Source organism: Lepisosteus platostomus, chromosome 5 (assembly GCF_059453375.1).
Source record: "Lepisosteus platostomus isolate fLepPlt1 chromosome 5, fLepPlt1.hap1, whole genome shotgun sequence".
Taxonomy (NCBI): domain Eukaryota; kingdom Metazoa; phylum Chordata; class Actinopteri; order Semionotiformes; family Lepisosteidae; genus Lepisosteus; species Lepisosteus platostomus.
The window spans coordinates 31,665,500-31,688,185 of NC_142615.1; the positions used below are offsets into that span (position 1 = coordinate 31,665,500).

The 22,686-nt window shown below is 41.9% G+C and overlaps 2 protein-coding genes across 7 annotated transcripts in view; both read right to left on the reverse strand.

Annotated features, from left to right (window-relative positions):
* LOC148665561 (E3 ubiquitin/ISG15 ligase TRIM25-like) overlaps nt 1–9,842 on the reverse strand; it is a 51,922-nt gene extending 42,080 nt beyond the window's left edge. Inside the window, exons 1-4 of one of the 4 annotated variants that reach the window (XR_015936883.1) lie at nt 9,104–9,842; nt 7,633–7,665; nt 6,484–6,510; nt 4,596–5,682 (exon numbers count right to left, since the gene is read on the reverse strand). Coding sequence is in view for 2 of the 4 variants with exons in the window: in XM_088632387.1 (XP_088488513.1) it covers nt 7,657–7,665; nt 9,104–9,694 (600 nt within the window). In the remaining 2 variants the exon portion in view is untranslated. Of the gene's footprint in view, nt 1–4,595; nt 6,511–7,216; nt 7,666–9,103 lie in introns of those variants that run through there. The other 3 variants (XR_015936884.1, XM_088632387.1, XM_088632386.1) reach the window with 3 other exon arrangements.
* A 6,707-nt stretch (nt 9,843–16,549) lies between these two features.
* LOC148665563 (uncharacterized) lies at nt 16,550–20,793 on the reverse strand. 3 transcript variants are annotated; one of them, XM_088631631.1, is made up of 6 exons: nt 20,672–20,793; nt 19,597–19,664; nt 19,188–19,274; nt 18,168–18,260; nt 17,215–17,583; nt 16,550–16,769 (listed from the first exon to the last, which is right to left on the reverse strand). In XM_088631631.1, exons 2-6 carry the CDS (start codon nt 19,636–19,638, stop codon nt 16,584–16,586), a joined length of 777 nt encoding a protein of 258 aa, XP_088487757.1. In that variant the 5' UTR covers nt 19,639–19,664; nt 20,672–20,793; the 3' UTR covers nt 16,550–16,583. The 3 variants fall into 3 exon arrangements, with proteins under 3 accessions (XP_088487757.1, XP_088487759.1, XP_088487758.1); XM_088631633.1 differs by lacking the exon at nt 19,597–19,664; XM_088631632.1 differs by lacking the exon at nt 20,672–20,793 and having other exon boundaries at nt 19,597–20,260.
* Nucleotides 20,794–22,686: the final 1,893 nt, after the last annotated feature.

Consider the following 22,686-nt stretch of genomic DNA (forward strand, 5'->3'; position numbering starts at 1 on the left):
CTCAGGGAAGAGACATTTACAACCCATTCGACAAGGGTTAAACACACACAAGGGCAGTAAAATGTATGACATTACATGGACAGATCTGAATGAAATTTCAGGCTATTGAAAAAAGTAAATTATTAAATAGCCCAGGACAGAAGACAAGACTGACAAGTAGCCCAAGTTTCTGTCCGTGAAGAAAAAAACTTGCCGCTGCCACCAAACAGATGTAAAATCTTGGGTTCAGTTTAGTGTTTTGGGCTTTCATATGAAGGTAAACAGAGCTTTCACTGGGCGATTATATCAATTTATTAGGAACTAAACATCTTAGAAACTACAACTCCCTTAAACACCCTGAGCCACTTTCTGATGGCATCACAGTGCCTATTCCGCCTGGCTGATGATGTCAGCGGGTCCCTCCCAGTTCAGGCAGCTTTACAGTCACCGGCACGTGCAGGAGAGACTCACACGGGATTTCATTTTTAATTCATTTCAAGTTTCATAATTTGAAAAAAAAACACGAGAGGGTTTCCAGAGATATTTTCAAGTCAGGAGGACAGCAGGCTGGTAGCAAGGAATATCTCCCTCTCTCATATATATTATTTTCCTGTTTAAATCTTTTACTGTAATATAACATGTTTAAACACGACACAACATCGACATCATCTTAAATTACTATTAGATTTTCTCACTACCCGCCGTTAAACCCGTCTCCCAGTATGAGCAGTGGGACAGAGAGCTGGGAGAGAGTCAGCCTGTGTTCATGAGTCAGTGACGGGTTTAATCTCCACACTGACAGCAGGCAGCAGCTCAAGGTCTTTATTACGATCCACAGTCCTGAAGACAGGATAGATCTTCTCTCCCTGAGTGAAAACCATGTCAGTGAAAGTGTAGAGATGAGCTCTGGACTCCACTGTGTAAAAGGAGACCTTCCTCTCCTCAATATCCACACACACCCCCAGCTTTCTGGGCTGCAGACTGCTGGGAAGATGGGTCACAGGGTCAGTGAGAGCAGATAAAACAGAGAGTTAAGAGCTCAGACACCAGTAACCCTGCTGGGGAGAGAAGCTGAACCCCCCTTGCCTCTCTGCAGACTCTCTGGTCACTCCTATTGTCCACCAGTCATTCACCTCCACCTCCCAGTAGTGTCTCCCTGAGATGAAGGCCTCCCTGCTCATGACACAGGACCAGTGATCAAATCTGTGAGGATTGTCAGAGAGGCTCTTCCCCTGTCCCTGTCTCACTCTCTTCCCATCCTCAGTCAGGCTGAGAACACAGTGAGCTGTATCAGGGTCCAGAGTCACAGCAGCTGGGGAATAAAACAGCAAACATCACAACAGGCTCCTGCCGATTACATTCCAACTCAACTCCATTATACTGTGAAATGTCTTTATTTAGGAGTGCTGGGTCTTCAAAGGAGAAGTCTAAGATACCTCAATCGTATATATATGGTACTACAAAAAATCGATGGCAACTAAAGAGAAAAGTGAAGCAGCTGGAGGGGACGTGGAAAGAGTACTGGAGATGCGCCCGTCTGTTAAAACAGTTTATTTCAAATCCCAGTTTAGCAGCTTGTTCATCTTCTCTAAGACCATTTTCCTGATAACGCAGAATAAAACAGTGCTGAATTCAAAGACTGTATAATGCCCATTTTTACACAAAAACAATATAATTACAAAACCAAAATCTTGCTAAAATATAAGAAAACCTTCACACTTACTTTGAAAATGTGAAGAAATATCCAAAGTATTCAATTTAAACCAGAAATAACACATCCAGAAACCCAGAGAGAAACAGAGGCGCAGCATTCAAGATGGCATTCAGGTGGGAGGTAAAGTTTAGAGGCTGAGGAGTTTTTTTGAGTTTTTCATGACCTTAATGTTATTTTTTTGCTTTTTTTGACTACAGAAAAATAAGGACATTGTTGCAACAGTGAAGAGTATCTGTAAAAGGACCCTGCCGGACCAGGAGGGCATGATATCGGCCATCAACACTGTTCACAGGCTCGAGAGAGCGAACATGTCTGGGCAAGTGCGCCCTAGAACGATTATAATACAGTTCACCAAGAGGACGGCGAGGGACACGCTGTGGCGAGCGGCAAGAGGGAATGAGTATTTGAATGAGAACAAACTGAGGTTTGCAGAGGACCTGTCCGCCGCAGACAGGAGCACCAGGAACCAGCTGTGGCCCCAGGTTGAAGCTGCCAGAAGAGAGGGGAGGAGAGCCTACTTTGTGGGAGCGAGGGCCTTTGTAGAGGGGAAGGAGATTCGCTCCCATTGACTGCTCAGTTAATGATTATGTTTGGTTTTATTTGTTATAGCAGTATGTAGATTAAGCCGGCCCAGGGACGCCAAATAATGTAGGGAAAACGGGTTCAGGGACGCCAAATATGTAATCATAGTGGCTCTCTGAAGGCACCAGTTTTGTAGGGTTTGGGCATTTACTGAGACAATTATTAATTGTAGCAGTAAATCACAAAGTTGATTCTTTTGATGGCTTTAGAATCCAACCATGCGACATAACTCAAACAACGCGCACACACAGGTACTAATACACGAGGATACATTTATTAATACATAAAATATGCATGTAAATCTAACAGATCTTATCGAGAGGGTTATCAGAATACAAAAGGTATATTCGATCAGTTACAAAGAGTTACACATATCAAGAGGACATACGTTCAGTATATCATTCATTTATACCGTTTCGTAAAGTGAACTTGGTTACAACTTCTACATTAGATACTCAAACAAGTACATAACTCTTAGGAATTAAATTGATATCAACTGGTTTGGATAACAATTGAATTCTCGAGCTGTAATGCATTGAAGTTGAATACTCATCCAATCTCTGGGGATTCAGATCTCCTGCGGGCACAAAGAAACAGTTGCAGGCCGTTGCTGTCCAATCCGCGCTCTCTGGCTCGGTGCCAGGCTGTGCTGTGCGGCTTGCGACGGTGCGCTGCTGATGCTCATTGTTGGCTTTAACTAGCAAAGTTTGTGCACAGGAGAAAAGATGACTGTGGGTCCCAGCAAGTCAGGAAGAGGACCAGTTCGTTTATGATGAAGAGCTAGTTCTGAATAGTGATTCAGCTGTCCACAGTTCCGACCTGTTCACGAGGCCTGCTGCTGGTTACTCTCTGGCAACCTCCACTCTAGACTCTTAGAACAAAGGAAAGTTCTGGCACTCGGACACACTGGCCGTTCCGTGGTTGTCTGGGCTGAGTCTCAGGATGGTCAGGAGGCGCGCTGCGAGAATGTCCTGCCCTTGGGAGCCTTCTGCTCCTGGGCCGTCCTGCCCTGGAATTCTCCTTTGAATTCCCTTTAGAATTGTTGAATCTGAATCTGAATCTGAATCTCAATCTCAATCTCAATCTCCCAGGCTCTCTGTGTTGCCTGTTTTTACCTGGAGGAACTTTAGCTCATTGATTGGCTGAAAGTTCCATGGGCATCAGAGTCCCACGTGGGTTACTCGGCCCTACCAGTCCCTGATTGGTTGATCAAGGTGAGATATGAGTCACTTAGTCCTGACACTTAGTAATGCAGTCCAGATGTTCAACTGGCACTCCCTAAACAGATAGGCGCCAATGGATGACCATTGATCATGATAGCCAGGCTTAGCTAAGTGCATCCCCCTGTGGGAGCTGTCCTTATCAAAAGAAAACATCTTGCATGAATGGTTTCTCTGTGGCTGCACCACAGAGATGAACAGAGAAATGGGGCCTCATTTGGGAAGCTCAGAAACACTTAGTTCTGCCTTATTATTAAGCCTCGCCGCTACAAGTATATACTAATGTTTATTTAGTGTTAGTTTGGAATGTTGTAGTTATGTATTAAGGACTGTTATAGTTCTGGTTCTTGAAAAACTCAATAACTTAGACAATCTTAGAGTTAGTTATCTGCTTTTGTGTATGTCTTTTTCATGAATGCCATGAAAAAGGTGAAGTGTTTAAAAAGAAAAGCGTTTTTTTTGTTTTGTAAAAAAGTGAGTGCTGATTTTTATTTTATACAGGAAACGCATCCATGTTGAAACACTATTTAAATTCTAGCAAGGAAAACATGGTATATGTAAAAAATACAATTTGATCACATAATTTACTTAATTACCTCTGGTGGTTAAATGTTTTTTTCTGTTGTGTTTTTTTTCCCTTCTACCTGTTTCTGATCCTCTGGTTGCAGTTGTATTTGTCAATTCTATTCGTTTAATAAAAAAAAAAACTTTTGCGGAAAAAAAGAAACAGAGGCTCTCATACTGACTTCAGACTGTCAGCGCTCAGCTGTCCGCCTCTCTGATAGGAGACACCAGCTGTCAATCAGTGAGCTCTGACCACTGAGAGACGGGGGGCGGGGCTTATACATGTTCATTGTGAATGGGGGTTTTGATCAATTCAATTCAAGAAGTCTTATTCGCATGACCAATGAGCACTGACTTAATACTCTCCTGATATTTAATACTTAAATACAAACTCATAATACTTAATAAATACTCTCCTTCTATTGTCTGCTGGTCAGTCCAGTGAAGATCAAAGAGATTCTTCTCATTTCTTATTTTTTTACTCCTGGAGAATAGAAAGGCTGTAAAAAAGAGCCTATCCAGTATAAATAGTAGACATATATTGGGCATGGCCTGGAACAATAGGTATCTACATGTGCTATAATTTGAATAATCATTTTTGAAGAAATAAAATGTGTTTTTTTGGGGTGGTGAATATTTCTTCCTAGAGTGTGTACTGAGTAAGATATATATGAATCTGATGTTTCAGACTTGATGTCCAGATGGTCCCTTGAATTCAGACCCCGAACCAGGCCTGGACTTGCTATACTGTCCAAGATATTGCAAGATGTTCAGGCCACAAACACTCCAGGTGGAAATTACCTGGGGGTTAAAGAGGTTCAACATCCTGACTGTATCATGATTTTAAACACAAAAAGCAGCAACATGAGCTGTTTAGCAATAACGTTTATCTGCCTGATAATGTTTATTATTCCCTCAGCCTGAACGTACTCTGTATAGAAGCCCATCCTGTCTGTACTGTGTTTGTATGAACATCCTAATAACACAGTCAGAGGAAAGAGGGAAACAGACGAAGAAAAGGTGATTTTATAAATATAAACTCTAATATGTTTCTTCTTGCTGACCCATCAGCTTGTTTGACATGTGAAGAGAAGCAGCCATTTCTCAGACAAGAGAGAGGCCTACAGGCCCCAGAGGAGCCCCTGTACCAGAGTCGCACTGCTGCCTCTCACAAGAGGCTGTGTGTCTGTGAAACTGGAGGGGGTGAATACTGTCATTATACCATCCTTTTTTCCACAACCTTTAACAGTGTTTCTCCTTAGGATTTGAATAGCTTGTTATTATGAGACTGGCTCTGCTCCTGAATTCTCCTGATATTCCACAGTTTTTCCAGTCACTGGTTCTGCCACATTCAGTCTGTAGACCCTCATTCAGGAGTGAACAGAGACCAGAGCACGTGGCCTTCAGGGAAAATGAGTTTTCTATACTGTCAGTCCAGGAGAAACTCATACTGACCATTAGATTGAAACACAGGACGGAGATAGAAATTCCCACCATGAAACTTTGATTGATCTTCCTTCTGGACTCAAGACCTCAATAACCCCAGACACTAGGGCTTAAAACAACACCTCTGTCTTCAAGAAGAGACAGACCTACCTGCAGCACTGCACACCCACTCCCATTCTGAAACACAGAGATACAGACACTGTTAATCACAGTCACACACTTTAACACAGAGACACAGACACTGTTAATCACAGTCACACACTGGAACACAGAGACACAGACACTGTTAATCACAGACACACACTGGGACACAGAGATACAGACACTGTTAATCACAGACACACACTGGAACACAGAGATACAGACACTGTTAATCACAGACACACACTGGAACACAGAGATACAGACACTGTTAATCACAATCAGGCACTGGAACACAGAGATACAGACACTGTTAATCACAGTCACAAACTGGCCTCCATATTGAGACAAAGATGTCACTACAGTTTTCATTATGAATCTCAAAGTACCAAAATTCAGGGGTCAGAGGTAATGAAATTCACTAGAGACCAGTAATGCTCTCTTGAACTGGTTTCTTTCAAGAGACTAACAGTTAAAATTACAAGAGAACTTCAGACATACAGTATCAGTATTAAAAATCAGGAGCTCAGCTTCATTCACACTGAATCCAGTGTGAAACATCCTTTTTATTGACCATGTTCTAAGAATTGAAAGAAAAACATTAGTAATATAGAAGTTTTTAAGAATGGACTACTGTGATGTGTTATTTTAATGATACACTGTTAGTGTTGTCCAGGTCTTTCCTGATCCAACAGAATTGCCCTTTTGGGAGCTCCCTGGCCCCAGTTCCCCAGTTTAAATACCCCTCTGTCCTCCACACACACTCTTCGCCAGCACACTGGCAGGGTGAGAGCTGGAGCCCAGTAGGAGCTGTGATTTTACACACAGTGGACTTACGCAGGTCAGGGATGGGGCTGCCTTCACCTGTACAGAAGAAAGGAGAGGGTCAGTACTGAGCTGTAGTGTCCTGGTGGACACTGTGTCCAGCACAGACAATACTGGGGTTATACCCCAGACAGGTGAACAGGGCAAAGGTCATGTAAAGATATAGTTTATAGTGTGACAGTGCATGGGTTATCAGGCTGTGCTGTTCCCTGGATTTATGTCTAGTATCTCTGATGGAGATCGAGCACCAGTGTGAGAACAGCTCACAACCAGCAGCCCACTGAGACCCAGCAGTGTGGGCCTGGCCAGTACCTGGAGCGGAGACTCCTGGGAATGCTGAGGCTGCTGCTGGAAGAGGTGTTCATTGGGCCAGTAGGGGGCGCTCACCCTGCATGCCCCAGTACAGTGATTGGGACACATGATATTATTGTTATTATGCAAGATCACGAGGTCAGCAGTGAAATAGTGTTCTTACCATCAGTTGTGTTATTATTGTAAGAAAAGATTTTGTAATCTCTGTTTATTAAAATGCTTCATTGTGTAGGACTCATGATTTGTACCCATGACATGTAGTCTCCTACAGACTGTGAGGTTTTCATAGTAAAAAGGTTTTGATTTAGTTTGGGTGATTTTATAGCTTTATCAGTCCAGCACAGACATGACTTCACTGGCTGAATGACATGATCACTGTGAAAGGAGATGAGGAATATGATGTGAACCTGCAGTGAAACTCAGTTTACACTGATTCGCATTCGCCTTACTCTTTTATTGGTGCATTCCTCACCAGGAATCAATACTCATTAATATTAGCGCTCAATAGCAGTACTGTGTCTGTAACTTCAACAGGAAACAGACCTATCTCCACGCACTGCACAGCCACTGCCATTCTGAAACATAGAAACACAGACACTGTTAATCACAGTCACTAACTGGACCACAGAGATACAGACACTGTTAATCACAGACACACACTGGAACACAGAGATACAGACACTGTTAATCACAGTCACACACTGGTACACAGAGATATAGACACTGTTAATCACAGACACACACTGTAACACAGAGATACAGACACTGTTAATCACAGTCGCTCACTGGTAATAACACGTCAGTAAAGTCATTACTGTCAGTCAGCAGAGTTTCACACAGTGTACATACGTGATTTAGGGATAGGAGCTCTCTTCACAGCATCTGCAGAGAGAGAGACAGAGAGAGAGAGAGAGAGAGGGGGGAGAGAGAGAGAGAGAGTAATTATTTATTGTATTAAAGAACATTACTGCTTCTTATCTGTTATTATACCAGAAATTATACTACTGTCTGCAGTCAGTCCATTTCAGGATCCCCAGTCTCCACTGCAGTGTGGATCAGAGTCAGTGAGTGTGAGCATCAGTGGCTGTAAGACTGGAGTCTCACTCAATAAGACTGAGCAGCACAAGGCAATAAGACACACAGACACGTCACAGGACACCCTGGAGTCCGGTGCTTGAGCCATTGAGAAAGATAAGAAACACAGTCTGTCCACAGCAGTGAGCAGTGATTTCATAAAGAACCAGCAGTGATACTGAGAACTGATCAATGGTCAGTCAAATGCTCCTCATTATTGTGTGATCTCTCACAGCATGAGTGACCTGTCCCAACAGTGACCAGTAACATTGTCTGAGTGACCTGTTCCCACAGTAACCAGTATCACTGACTGAGTGACCTGTACCCAGAGTGACCAGTATCACTGACTGAGTGACCTGTACCCACAGTGACCAGTATCACTGACTAAGATACAGAGATGTCCCGCTCACTGGTCACACTGCCTGATCTCTGCACATCAGCTAGACAGTGAGAGGTGTCAATGATCCTGTCCAAGCTACTGGCCAGCAGACTGAGGACCATCCTGCTCCACATCCTCAATAGCGACCAGACGCGTGGGGTGGAACAGCGATCCGTCAGCTGGAACCTCCAGCTCACGAAGCATAACGGAGCCATGTAGGATGAAGCTATTTAACTAGGTAGCCTGGTGGGGATTCTCCACGGTAAAAGTGCACTGGACAGGACAGAGAGCTCTGTAAAGGGGCTGAAGAAAACCCAGAAAACCTGTTCCTTAGTGCTCCTGTTGAGAAATGGACAATCGCAGTTTCAGAGCCAGGACTGCAGCCAGTGGTAACACCCAGGAGGCTTGGAGGGGCTCTTATTGTGTGAACCAGCCTCACTGACCACTTGCAAAATGGAAAGATTGATAATGAACAATCACTCTCTTAGAGACAATTTAAATTCTGTTAAAGTGTTGTTGTTATAATTGTATTTTTTGTAAGAAGTGTGCTGTACACATTGTTGTAATAAAGTGCATTTTCTTAAAAAATGACCCCCACTGGATTTTCTGTCTCTGTCCATCTGTGTGTTTCTTACACAGTGTGACTGTGATGCACACAGAGTGACTGTCTGCAAGCTTGACTTTCTGAATTCAGACGTGTATCAGCAAGTATCAGAGTGTGAAGCAGTGTGTGTCAGAGTGTGTATCAGTTTATGTATCACTGTTTCTGCTTTGTGTTTGAGCTCAAATACAGCCAGGAGATCAGTTATCCTAAATATCCATTTTACATCTTGTACTAGACACTCAATACAGACTGAAATTCCTCACCTGTTTCTCTGTCCTTCCTGCTGCAGCTGAGACGGTATCATGGCTTCTGTGTTCATCCATTACACAAAGATAACAAACACACTTCTGGTCAGTACGGCAATAGAACTCCAGCAGTTTGTGATGAGTGCAGCAGATCTTCTCCTGCGGTTGCCCTGTGGCATCAGCCAGCTTGTGTCTCTTCAATGAAACAGCTTCATAGTGAGGCTGGAGGCGAGTCTGACAGTAAGAGGCCAGACACACCAGACAGAATTTCACAGCTCCCCTCTTTCTCCCAGTGCAGACATCACACAGCACATCTCCAGGGCCAGCAGGACTGTGAGCAGGAGGAGGATCACTGAGTTCTTTCTCCTTCAGTTTCTCTACCACTTCAGCCAGGATGGTGTTTCTGTGAAGATCAGGTCTTGGGGTGAAGGTCTGTCTGCACTGGGGGCAGCTGTAGATCCCAGTCTGATCTTCCTGATCCCAGCAGTTATTAATACAGCCCGTACAGTAACTGTGTCCACAGAGCAGAGTCACTGGATCCTTCAGCAAATCCAGACACACTGAGCAACTGAACTGGTCCTGAGAAACTGAAATATTGCCTTCTGCCATTTTTCTGACAAGTAAAAACTGCACAGAGAGGAGCAGTAGAGACAGAGCTGCAGTGAGGCTGTTTCAAGTGAAACGAAACTAATCTCTGAGTTTCACTTCCTGGATCTGCACAGAGCTGCGGGGCTGTGAGTGCTAGGGGGTGTCGTTGTTAGGGGTGTGATTAAGATTATTAGGGGGAGTGGTTTAGAAACAGCTGTGATTTCTTTGGTGGTTGTTGTTTAAAAGAAGGAGGTGGTGTTGTAGGGGAGGTGACTTTTGGTGTCATTTTGGACTCATGCTGACAGAGAGAAGTTTTTTTTATGATTTTTTAAGATGTCAGTAGCTGCTCATGTACAGAGATTAATGTGAAGTCAATCTAGTGGTTTGTGTTCCCAATAATTAAAACAATAAAATACTAACTCACTCACACAGCATGAGAAGTTCAGACCATGATGGTGACAGACAAGAGGAGGCCAGCTGGCCCATCCAGCTGTTTTAACAAACCCCTGATCTCTGTGTGACATTGACAGCACCCTGTGTGTCTGATTATTATTAGAAACTAATTAATCTAACTATCTCATCTCATGTTACTCTAAAATGTTGTGGAACCTGTTTCGCACTCCCACCACTGTTTGTGTAAAGTAGTAATCCTGTGCTGTGATGGAAACCCACTTTCTTGTCAACACCTCTGAGATACAGTAAGTCTGTATCTGTATCAGTCTGGATACAGTAAGTCCCTCCTGAATCTCCTGCAGCTGAGATTCACTGGTGTTCAGTGTGACATTTTCAGAGGTTGTCTGGTCACAACCAACTGGAATCTCAAGGCTGTACTTCTGGAGAAAAGCCAGGATTTTGTCCTTAAGTCTTTTATATCAAAAGCATCCAAAAACACAGGCAAGCTCCCTCTTTTAAGAAGAAAAATACAATAAAATGGGATTTTTAATACAAACACCAAACTGCAGGACTCACTTTGTCCTTTTTAAGAGTCCAAGACAAGCCATCACAAAAACCAGACTTTCAAATCACAGACAAAAGACCCCTGACTCCAGATGCAGGCACTCAAAACGTGCAGTATTTCTTCCTAATACAGTAAAGGTCGTGTGGTGTGTTGCGGTATGCATTTCGCTGGCCAAAGATGATCAATAAGTGGCACTTGTGCTGCATTAGATGTTAGTGAAACGATTTCATCATTTAATTTGTATCTCTACTGTGCATGTTTAAATCCACTTCATATGGAATATTAATGTGGAATTTACAACTTAAGGGAAATTTTGGTGGATGAACATAAAAAGTATAACATAATATATACCTAATGTAATGCAAATTTCAGCAACAAGTAATCAGGAAACAATTTAACTTTTTTATTTTTATTATAAAAATCAATTTCACATATACAGTACCTTTTTTACTATTGGGTGGTATAGGAAAATCTTTGTTTTCACAGCTCCATTATAAATTATTTGTCAATGTTCTAACACCCGTGTGCGTTTACAAGGCATGTCTCAAAAGGACATATTAAATAAGAACACAATTCTTCCTGTTACCATTCCTCTGGTTGGTGCTGTTGTTTCGCCCTTTATAATTCTCGTACAATATTCACAGGCAGGGCTTTATCACTAGAGTTCTACAGAACAAGTGTGCATCGGCCCATGAAAATCAGCAGTGATGATTTTCTATGTGTGGTTTAAGCGAGAGCGCTTAAAAGATGTAAAAAGCTTTCAAAGAAGACAGAATTGAACGACAGTCTAGTAAGAAGGTAGAGAAACAACACATCCCCATCGGCGAATCAACCCGTCTCCTGTGTGACTGGATATAGAAATAGCTGATTCATTCGTGCCAAGTAACTGGAAACTTTAATGTGATATTTTTTCTTTCCATTTCTCTTCATTCCTATGAATTTACTCTGTAGTAAAGGAAACGCATAAGTGGCAGACTGCAGGCAATTTTCATTTAAGGTGGATTGCTTGTGTGCAGAGAGGTTCAGCGTTTCCTAGGTAATCTCCACAGACACACTGCTGTGTACAAGTAATTTTCTTATTAGTTTAGGTTTTTAAAAACCACACACACCAGGAGCTACTGAAACTGGTAAGGCTCATATAATGTACAACGTTTACATTAGCAATAGCAACGTTTACACAAGCAATAGCAACGTTTAGGGGGGAGAAATATGCCTTGCTATGAATCCTAACACTTTACAGGAGGTATTTTAATCATTATCGGCTCAGATATAGCTGTCAATAAATACATCATGCATTTCAACTCCATCAATATCAGCAGTGCCAAATGTAGATCCTGGTAATACTTCATGAGTTCTTACATCCACATTACAGTATTAAACAAAATGTCGGAAGAATCAATTGCATGCTGCTGATAAAATCTCTCTTCGATGGAAGTTATAGCCTAGAGATGCAAGGAGTCACAGCAGAGTGAGTTGTACTATAGTTTAGACTTGAAATAGTGTATTGCACACTGTAATGCAACTGTATTGTTTGTACTCAGTTCAACTTTAAGCAAAATGATACTGCACGTGAATTCTCTCTAGGTTTCTGACACATACTGTACACGCTTTTATAACTTTCCCTATTAGGTTCTCCTGTAAAATAGTAAAGATTTCATCTAAATGTATTCTTATGTTGTGTTAGACCATTGCAAAAGTCTTATTTCATTGTTTTGGTTCTTCTTTGTCTAGGCTTCTCCTAGTTTGATTAAGGGTTATAACATGACCAGGGGAAGGGTCATTCATAACAGGTAATTTCGGAATGACCTACTTTAAATACTAGATATGGACCTTAGCAAAATGGCTGCCAAAAAGAATCAGCTGACCGGTAAATGGAAAGGGTCTACCCTGAGAAACAATGAGACACAGCTGAGCTGCATCAGGAATCGAAATATAAGTGCCCCGGAGGCAGTGAACAGGGCGGAAGCCGATAAGTGAATGCGGTTTGGAGGAAAAGAGAGGAAAGAGGTGTATGTTAAAGATCTCTGTTTAACTCTGGGAGCCTCACTTTCATGTTGCTCTTTATAAACTCACCTGTCTCTTCACTTTACAATATAAAATTGTTGTCTAATTTTCAGTTGTTGTATAATTTCTATTCCAAATGTCAGAAAAGTTTTATTTTTTCACTATCCCATGTATTGTTTGCATATTATTTTGTTTTTTCAACATAAGTAGTTTTTAACTTTACATAATCATGTTCTCAGAAATATTAAATATATAGTATTCTAATGGTTCATTAACTAATGATTTTCTCGTTTTTCCTTTTGAGTGATACATTTCCTTTTCCTTAATTTTATATTTTAGATATATGTAATATACATTCCCCCAACTACCAATATAGTAGTATTTTCTTAGGGTTATCATAAAGCTGCTCTTATTATCACTCGTAATTATATATTTACACTGATTCCTTCCTCTCAGCGAGAATATGATGATAAAAGTGGTTGGCTTTTATAATTTTTATATATACAGCTACAGCCATTGAAAATGCACAGTACAACCCCGTACTGTGGAAATTTTCTACAGTTCACCGAGTTGTACCGCAGTAAGTGATTGGCTGGCCAAAATGACTGACAGGCAGCACTCATGATGAATTGGTTGTTAGTGAAACGATTGCTTCATTTGATCTCTTTACTGTGTATGTTTAAATCCGCTTAATATTGAATATTAATATGGACACTTTACAACTAAAGGGACATTTTAGTAGCTGAGCATTAAAAGAAGAGGAGTATAACGCGTCTGAAGGTCATAAATGATATTAATTTAGGAACATAAACATATTATGTAAAATGTATATGTCTGGTTTTGGTAATTTAAATAAAAAATACACACCAGTATTCCACTTTCTTCATAAACATTTTAAGCATCAGTCTTTTATTCGGTTACATACTGTGGTTATTTTGGAAAAGGTTTTACGTACTTCTGACTGTATTAAGTTTATATACAGAACTTCATAAAAAGTATATAAAAGTATATACTAAGTAAAAGTACTAACTTCATTAATATTTATTCATATTTAATTGGGCTCGATATCACAGTAAAAAAATGCATACTTTTTATAATTTGATTAATAGGGATTATAATATGGAACTGTGTATCTAAATAAATTAATAATGATATTATTTTATTCATATAGCTCAAAATATTACAGTAGTAGACATTCTTTGTAAACATCTGCATCAATTTGACTCATTCACCTGCGATTACTTGGAAACTTTTGGCCTGCCCTGTTCAGTTATAACTTGAACTGTCAAGCAGTGTCTTGGTACAATGGCTTAGGCATCTGACTTGTATGCTGTAAACTGGGGGATTGAACCCAGCTCTTGCCATGAGTTTTCTTTTAACAGATAAACATTTCTTTGAAAAACTAAAATAGTAAAATATTATTGACAATATATTGAATTTGATGGTATTTCTAAATATCACAACACATTCAAAGTTAACTGAGTTAACTGATTAACCTTTTCTATGAATACTTGTGCTCGTTATCGCAGTAAAAAACCTCATACTTTTTAGAATCCGTTAAATAGGAAATATAAGATGGAATCGCTTATCTAAATAAATTAATAATGATATTAATTTACTGTACTCTACATTCTTTGTAAACATGGTTTATTTTTAATTTGACTCAATCGCGCATGATTACTTTCAAAACATTTTAAAACTGTTCGTCTCAGCTGTGTTTTCGAGCAGCCCTTGACAATCCAAGTTCAATACCTGCTTACGGCACAAGTTTTTCTTCTAACAAATACTTTAAAAAAATAGTAAGTATAATGGACACTATATTAACATGTTTTTATATATGTATTTATCATAACATATTCAATGTTAATTTATATTAATAATGAAATAAAAACGTGAATTATCAAACGGGAATACTGTCAACTGTTCAACCGATTTGATTCAAAACACTTTATTCAGTTGGGCAGTTTAAAAGACGCCTCAAGCCTTAAAACAAAGTTGTATATATTGTAATTAGAATCGAGAATAACAAATTAAAAATACCACTGAAACTATAATAATGTGTCTGGTCATTATTTTCTCAATTTGGGTGTAAACCTGAAAAAGACACATCATGTTCACAATAAGCTATAGTGGACTATAGTAGTAGTAGTAGTAGACTATAATAAAGGAATATCTTTATGCATTCGGCTCTGATCGTGCCTAGGTGCGCCTAGGTACATTACTGTCATGATCGCAAACCCCTCCTCCAGCCCTTCCTTGTTTGCCTTATTCCCCGCACCTGTCCCTTGTTCCAGCCCCTTTTCAGTTCCCCCTTATAAGCGAGACACAGACGCCAATCTGGGCTCTGCATTGGTTCCTGTATCATGCGAGCCCGGGTCCTGGATGTGTCTGGCTCTGTCATGGTTTTAAGTTTCTGTTCCTGTTCCCCTTGCCGGTCCCGACCCGGTTCTGGTTTCTAATCTCCTGTCTTGGATGGATCTCCTGGCCATGGACTTTTGCCTTGTTTTTGGACTTCTCTTTGGACTCGTCCCCAGATTGTTTGCCTTCCTACACCTTCCCTGACCACCAGCACTCCATGGACACGCCCCCCTGTTTTTATTCCCGTATCCTGCATGACTTTTTCCCTGTGTTTCCTCACTCAACCCCGGATTGTGTCGTCCGCATAGGGTCTGGAAAGAAAGCTTTCGTGCCAATTACAGTGCTCATTACCACTACAATGACAATAGAAGTTTTTTTTAAAAGAAACGAAGATCAAAATGTTTCCAAAACGTCCACTTGTGATATTTTAGCTGCTTAGTTACACGATCCCATATTAATATAACTATCAAGTGATGTTAAATCACTACAACATGTATTTTTTTTACAATAACAGCAAGTGGTGTTTTTACTACGTATTCTTAGAAAAGGATAAAACGTTATAACTTTTTATGAATTACAGAATAGAAGCTTAATAATGTTAGAACAAGCATGTTTAAACCAGAACCCATGTTAGTTACCAAGTTAAAGATTTTGATGCATAAAATATTTATGCATAATTAAAATATTTATGATGAAGGTGGAAGGTTGTGTACTTTTGTCCACAAGAGCAATCTTTCTTTTATAAAATATACCTACTTTTTAATGTTTAATGATTGACATTCTGTAATACACAGTTTCAAATTATTAAAAATCTAGAGTATGCAATTTAAATTCTTAATTGTAAAAAGACTGTCCCTCAGCAGTGACTGGGAGTCAAAACAAGGCGTTTTCTGGTGACAGCTCAAGTGCTGTATATGAGATGTTAAGCTTTATTAGCTCCACCTGGTGATTTTACAAGGTGCTTCCAGATACTATTATCATATTTCAATTCAAATGTGGTATGAGTCGCCATGCCCACCGCGTTTTTCCGCCATGTACTCCACACATTTTGAATGGCTGGATCTCTAGGTGCCATTGCTCCAGGTGAGGCGTAAACACACAACATCGCCATGACTCTGCTGACTGATTGTGCCACTGGGGCTTCGCAAGTCGCAAGTCAGTCCAAAGACTTTGAACAAACAAATGGTGAAGCAGGGTTTCGTCTGTGGATCTATCTCCACATGGGGGAAGGGGACAGTGAAACAGTAAGGAAAATACAAGAGAAGAAACTGAAAGAATTATAATCACTGCAAAATAGGAAGAGGTGGTTGGACATGTTAAACAGTTTGGCGGTTAATTTGTGACATTTTTGGTGACAATCAGCACACGGATTTCTCTTCATTTTCCTTAAGATGTGCAGTATATATTTTCATTGTAGATTGGTTACTTCAAAAGTCCAGTAAAGTGACAGTGGACAGCTATCCGATACACATCTTAAAGAAGACTCCCTGTAAGTCGATTAAACATTTCATTTTCAAGTCAAATCCTTTACATGAAATAGACACCAACAATAGAAGGGGATGAGAAATCTCTTTTATCAAAATAAACCTACTATTCACAGACCTCGGCCACAACATCTCCCAGGTACTTCTGCAGGATAAGGTCAAGCTCGGCTGCAGCCTGGCGGAAGCACTTGTCCACCTCAGATAAGTCACACCTGACCATTGTATTTTCGAAGTAGTATTTCAGCGCCTCTTTCACCTCCTCATAGTTGTCCTGCTTCATGATTCCTGTGCCCTGGGAGAACAAGAAAGGTAAATATTCATCATCATCCCTCAACGATTCTCCAAATTGCCTGACTGCAGACACCACCATGAGGAGGAGCTTGAGTGACATAACATCATCAGTAGTCAGTGATTCAAGAGAGGGGGAGTCATCCCACTGTTATCCTTATCCATGATCAAGAGTCTCACCCCCTGCTTTACGCTGTCCCTAGTGGTGATCTGTAGACAGTGTGTCTTCCACCTCACCCACCTCCTGAGGCAATAATCTTGAATAAACAGAGGGCTGGAGGCCCAGCCCGGCTCCTGTCTCTCTCCCCTTGGGGACGGGAGATTTTCTCAGAACCATGTTGAGGTGAAATGGGAGTGGGATGACGCAGGTGTCTTGGAGAGGTGAGTCGCCCCAGCCCCCGCATACCTCAGTGTGATTCAAGCAAGGGGGAGGGGTTTAAGGGACTTACCAATCCCACGTATGCACCCTCTGATTCAAAGTCAGGCAGGACTTCATTGTACAGCGCCAGGCAGTCCAGCTGGATAGATGATATCATGTTCTGAGCCCAGGTCCGCACCAGTATCTCCTCCTCCTGGAGCAGCCCCTCCAGCTCGACCTGCAGGCCCTCCCTGAGCCGCCACAGGGCCGCTGGGGTCAGGCCCGGGTGAGCGGGTGTACCAGGGGGTGGGTGAGGGGGTGTTTGAGGGGGCGAGCAATGGGGTATGTGGGCTGCCAAGGAGGAGGTCCATGCCCTGTCCTTCTGCAGATCCCTCTCCGGGCCCTTAAGGTAGTTCCACAGCTGGGTCTCGGTCTCCTGCCTGGTGATTGGCTGGCTGGCCTGAGGGGACAGGGGCACAGAGAGGACATGAGGAGGACAGAGAAAAAACTGAGAGGGTCTCCAGGAAGACCAAGCCCTGCCCCTGGTCTCCCAGCAATCACAGTCACCATCATCAACACCTCCACAATTATAATCTCCACTATCTTCGTCACCATCATCTTCATCACGCTTCTAATAAATGATCTCCACCATCTTCATCCCCATATCCTTCTTCATGTCCACCATCATCATCATCAACACCTTTCCATCAACATCATCATAATAACCACCTTCATTATCTACACTACCATCTGCATCACCATCATCATCCTGAGCAGAACACATGGGTTGTCTTACACTGGACGAATCTTTGCTCAGAGCCTCAGTATCGGTTCCCCCTCTCCGGCCTTTCAGGGTCACGTCCACCTTTGTCTAGATCTGTCAGCATGTTGACTGCTTTAGTCTCACCAGCAGAAGCTAACCAAGTTTGTGTCTCAGTACAGGTTTATTCTTTGTCTAACAGTATTAATACAGTATTCTTTACATAGAGGAGGGTGGGGGTGTGGAACAAGCTATCCAACCATGTTGTTGAAGCCACTACTCACATTCCGGTGGGATCTGCCCCAGGTCTCGGTGTGACACCCTTCTCTCTGCTCGGCCATTCCTCTCTCGACTTGAGCGAGTTTCTCCAGGCGGTGCTGGGGAGGAGAAAACAGAGTTACCAGCCAGTCACACAAACACACATCATCATCATGGGCCAAGATGACCCTACATGACAGTGGCCTGTCGTCCTCGATCCAGAAGCAGTGTCCAGCTCTCAGCTATCCAGCTTCATGATCCCCAACATCCCTGTCGAGACCTGTTGAGGGGCCAGTTCTGCTAGACCAGGGGTCTCAAGCCCAATCACAATCCCTGGAGAGCCAGGTGCATCTTCAGGTTTTCTTTCCAAATGGGGCTAGCCAATTAAACAATTAATCTAATTATTTTCATAAGAAGATATGGAAATAATGTGTTTAATAATATATTTTGATGTCTCTCACTGTTGAAGACTCAAAATATTCAAGGCACAGTTGGCTATTTAAGGTCTGGATAAAGGTACAGTATTAGAAGATTTTTTGTTTAATTAAAAAAATTAGATCAACTTTGTAACCAAGACCTCTGGGCAGGAAACCAGATGATTCACCAGACCCTCTAGGAATGGAGTTTGAGACATGCTCACCCTCTCTCACACACAACCTCACACACATTCACCCTCTCACTACTACTACTACTACTACTACTACTACTACTACTACTACTACTACTAATGCAGACTCGCTGTTCTTGGGTCTTGGGTCTGGCTCCACAACCTGTGTTGGCTGAGTATCCTGTTACCTCCTTCCTGATATGAGGAAGTCAGACACAGTTCTGTTACAGACACGGGCTGGACTAGACTCACAAGCACACACACCCACAGACACACACTCCCACACACTAACACACACGCAGATGCACGCACTGTCAGGTAGAGTCTTTCTCCTCCTCAAGATAAGACAACAGAGCCCTGCTACTGCGATGAGCTTTAATTTCAGGAGGAGGAAGAAGAGGAAGAATCACAATATGAAAAAGACCAGCAGTGGACTCACAGCTCTCTGGGTCTGGGGCCTGACTCTCAAACTTTTCTCCAGTCTCTGGTGGGTTTGGACATCTTCTCTGTTCACCTCTGTTGACATCTGTGGACAGGATAGTTCAGTTAGACAAACAAGTTTGACCAGACTTCACTCTCATAGTTAATCAATCAATCAATCAATTTTTTTCTTATATTTTGCCTTTTAATCCAGAACATCAAAGCACTGTACGAAACATGCCTGGAAAATAGAGTATAAATGTGTAATACTGTAGTTCCTGGAGTAAGTGCTTGGATAATCCAACTACCACTGTTGTTACTTCTGCTGCTACTACAATGACCATGGCTACAAATTCTAATACTAATTCTGATATTAATACTACTACTGCTGTCATTACTAGTAATAGTGATAAAAACAGAGCACTCACAGCTCTCTGGACGTTGGTCTGGAATCTAGAAAGTGGTTCCATTCTCAGGCGACTCTGGACCTCAACACCTGTCGATGGGTCACCTTTGTCAGACACAGCAGTGGAGGCCAAGCCCACCTACACACACACTCACACACACTGACAGATATACACCCACACATATTCACACACAGACATTACACACACACACAGACACTCACACACACTCACAGACACACATTCTTACACTGACAGACACACACACATACACTACACACACTCACAGACACACACACAGACACAACACACACTCACAGACACGACTTACATTTATACACACAATCAGACACTCACACACATACGCGCACACATTCACAGACACACACATAGACTACAAATACTTATAGACACACACCAACACACACACACTCATAACTACAAATACAGTATAACTAACACTAACACAAATGCCACTAACATTAAAACAGTAACACTATCACTATGAATTACACTGTCATTATAACTGACACAAACTACTACTAATACTAATAATAACAGTAATGCTATCACTAAAACTAACATGACTACTAGTGTAAATACTCTAACAGTAACTCTATAATTATAACTAATATTAACATGAATACTGGCATCAAAACTATCAGTAGCGCAATCACCATTACTACTGACATGAACACTAGCATTAATATTAAAGCTACCGATTGAACTCTCACTAATATTAAATATGAATACACTCGCATTAGTATTAGTCCGTGACGTCAAACCACTCTTTGTGACGAAGGCGAGACACCTAGCTGGGCACAGTGATGTGGCACGTGTCGCCGTGGTTACCATACTTATAATTTGTAAACAGTAGAAAAATGCATTTAAACTGTTACCTACACAAATTTATCAACTTGGAATATAATTTTCAAGCTCTAGAATACAATTTCTTAACAATCATTTGAATAATCATTCTTTAATTTGGGATTGAACATTATGAACACTAAACGCATTATGGTATTTGATCAATACAGGCTGTATTGACTGTTTTCTAGATATTTAAAGAATTTAAAGAAAGAAAAGAATCAGTACTCACCAATCGGTGAAGTTAATCGATGATTCTAAGGTTTTTTAGTTGAATTAATTGGTTGTCGACAGATAAGTGATCACTATCTCTCCTCCGTGCTCTCAGCGCTCCTCCCGCGGTCTCGCTCTCTGATCCCGGCGCTCTGGCTGGTGTCTGTGACGTCACAGCGCTCTTTCTGACAGAGCAGAGCGCGCGTCTCCGCTGGAGGAGACTCCTGTCCGGAGCCCGGGGGGCTTTTCTTACAGATATAACATCTCCAAAACAAAAAACACCAGGCTGTGAAGAGAGGCGATTCATAACAGCTGGAGAAGGAGACCGACAAACCGAGAAATAAAATTTATTAACAAAAAAAATAGTTTACTTCGCAGACTAATGCGTTGTAAAACATACTCCCGTAGAGCAGAAGAGAAAAGGCACAAGTCCCCGTAATGAGCGCTTTTAAGCGTTTTACACGAATCTCCACAGAACAGAATCCAGGAGGATCAGACTCCTGATCCTGGTGGTTGAAGAGCATCTCCTGGTTTTATTTCCACTCGAGCTCTCAGTTCCTCAGCCAGTTTGGTGATTTAATTAACTGTATAACTGTTATCAGACTCTGTTTAACTGTATACAGTATTTATAAGACTCCGTGAGAGACGTGTGGGAGACGCTGTATCCCAGGTCTGGTGTGGAATAACACACAGACAGGTCTTCTGTGTGATCTGAGTCTCACTGCTCAGAGCTACAGAATGGTCAACTGGTCACTATTGTAGACAAGACCATCATTCTGCTGCTGCTGATAATCATATTACACTTATAAGAGTGGCAATACTGCTGTTCATTAAATCAGTAAAAATAATAATAAGAGATAAACACATATTGCTCAATTTTCAGTAAAACACTTCTGACAGAGGGTTGGAGGAGTGACTTTAAGTAAAGACAATGAATCAGGGCAGTAATACTGAGGGTCTGGAGGTCCTAGAAAGGGTTAATAGAAGCTTCTTGCTTCTGACCTGGAACAGAGCCCACAGCTGCCAGATCAGTGACCCCTGAGCCCAGTTCACAGAGAGGAGAACCAGGAGCTCCTCTCTGTCTCTAAGTGGCTGTGAGGAAGGAGAAAAAAGGGAGATGTGACCTGAGTCCAGGCTGTTCTGTGTGATATTGTTCATGTAGCAGCACTGATTGTCTGAATGTCCTCTGGTTCTGAATTGTCAGGATAAAGAGAAGGATGGAGATGAGCTTCTGTCTGTTCAGGAGGTAGGAATTTGGGTAAAGAACTGAGGGACCCAGAGCTCTGTGTGTGAGTCTGAGCTGTGAATCTGACTGAGAGGAGAAAATTTTTTTTTGTTTAATTCTTCCTCTGAAAAGACTTTTCCTTTGCCAAGCAATGTTCCATCCCCTTCAGATACTCTGCACAGACTGTCAGAGTAAGCAGAGAGGAGAGAGAGAGATGGACAGATAAGAGCACACACTGCTAGAGAGACAGAAAGGGGGAGAGAGAGGAGAAGGAGCAAGAAGACAGTGCAGGTGTTCAACCACACTGTGAGCTTTTCTCAGCTGCTGAAGAGCTCAGTGCTCATGGCCACTCAGGCTCAGAGGCTCTGGCAGCAGTCAGGTCTGAGAGCTTCTCCTCATACTGACACTGGAGCTCTGAGAATCAGCCTCCATTCTGACAGGAACAGCCCCTCCTGTTCAGCCCTGAGAGACACACTGAGAGAGCTGTGTAGGGAGAGGACCTGTCACCCTGTAGAGCTCTGAACACTGGACTCTCCTGTGTCTCCTTGTGCAGCACTAGAGCTCTGAACATTGGGCTCTCCTGTGTCTCCCTGTGCAGCTCAGCTCTCAGCTGCCTCATCACACTGACACCCACACCCTCACAGTACAGCCTGGCTTCCTGTGCTGGAAGAGCTCGGAGGAGCAAAAACCACAGACTCACTGAGTCTGACCTGCAGCTCCAGTGAAGCTCTGCCTTAAATCACTGTTGTTTTAACAAGGACTGAACTTTTTTTTTTCATTATTTTGTTGCTTTTTCAAATTTGAAACTG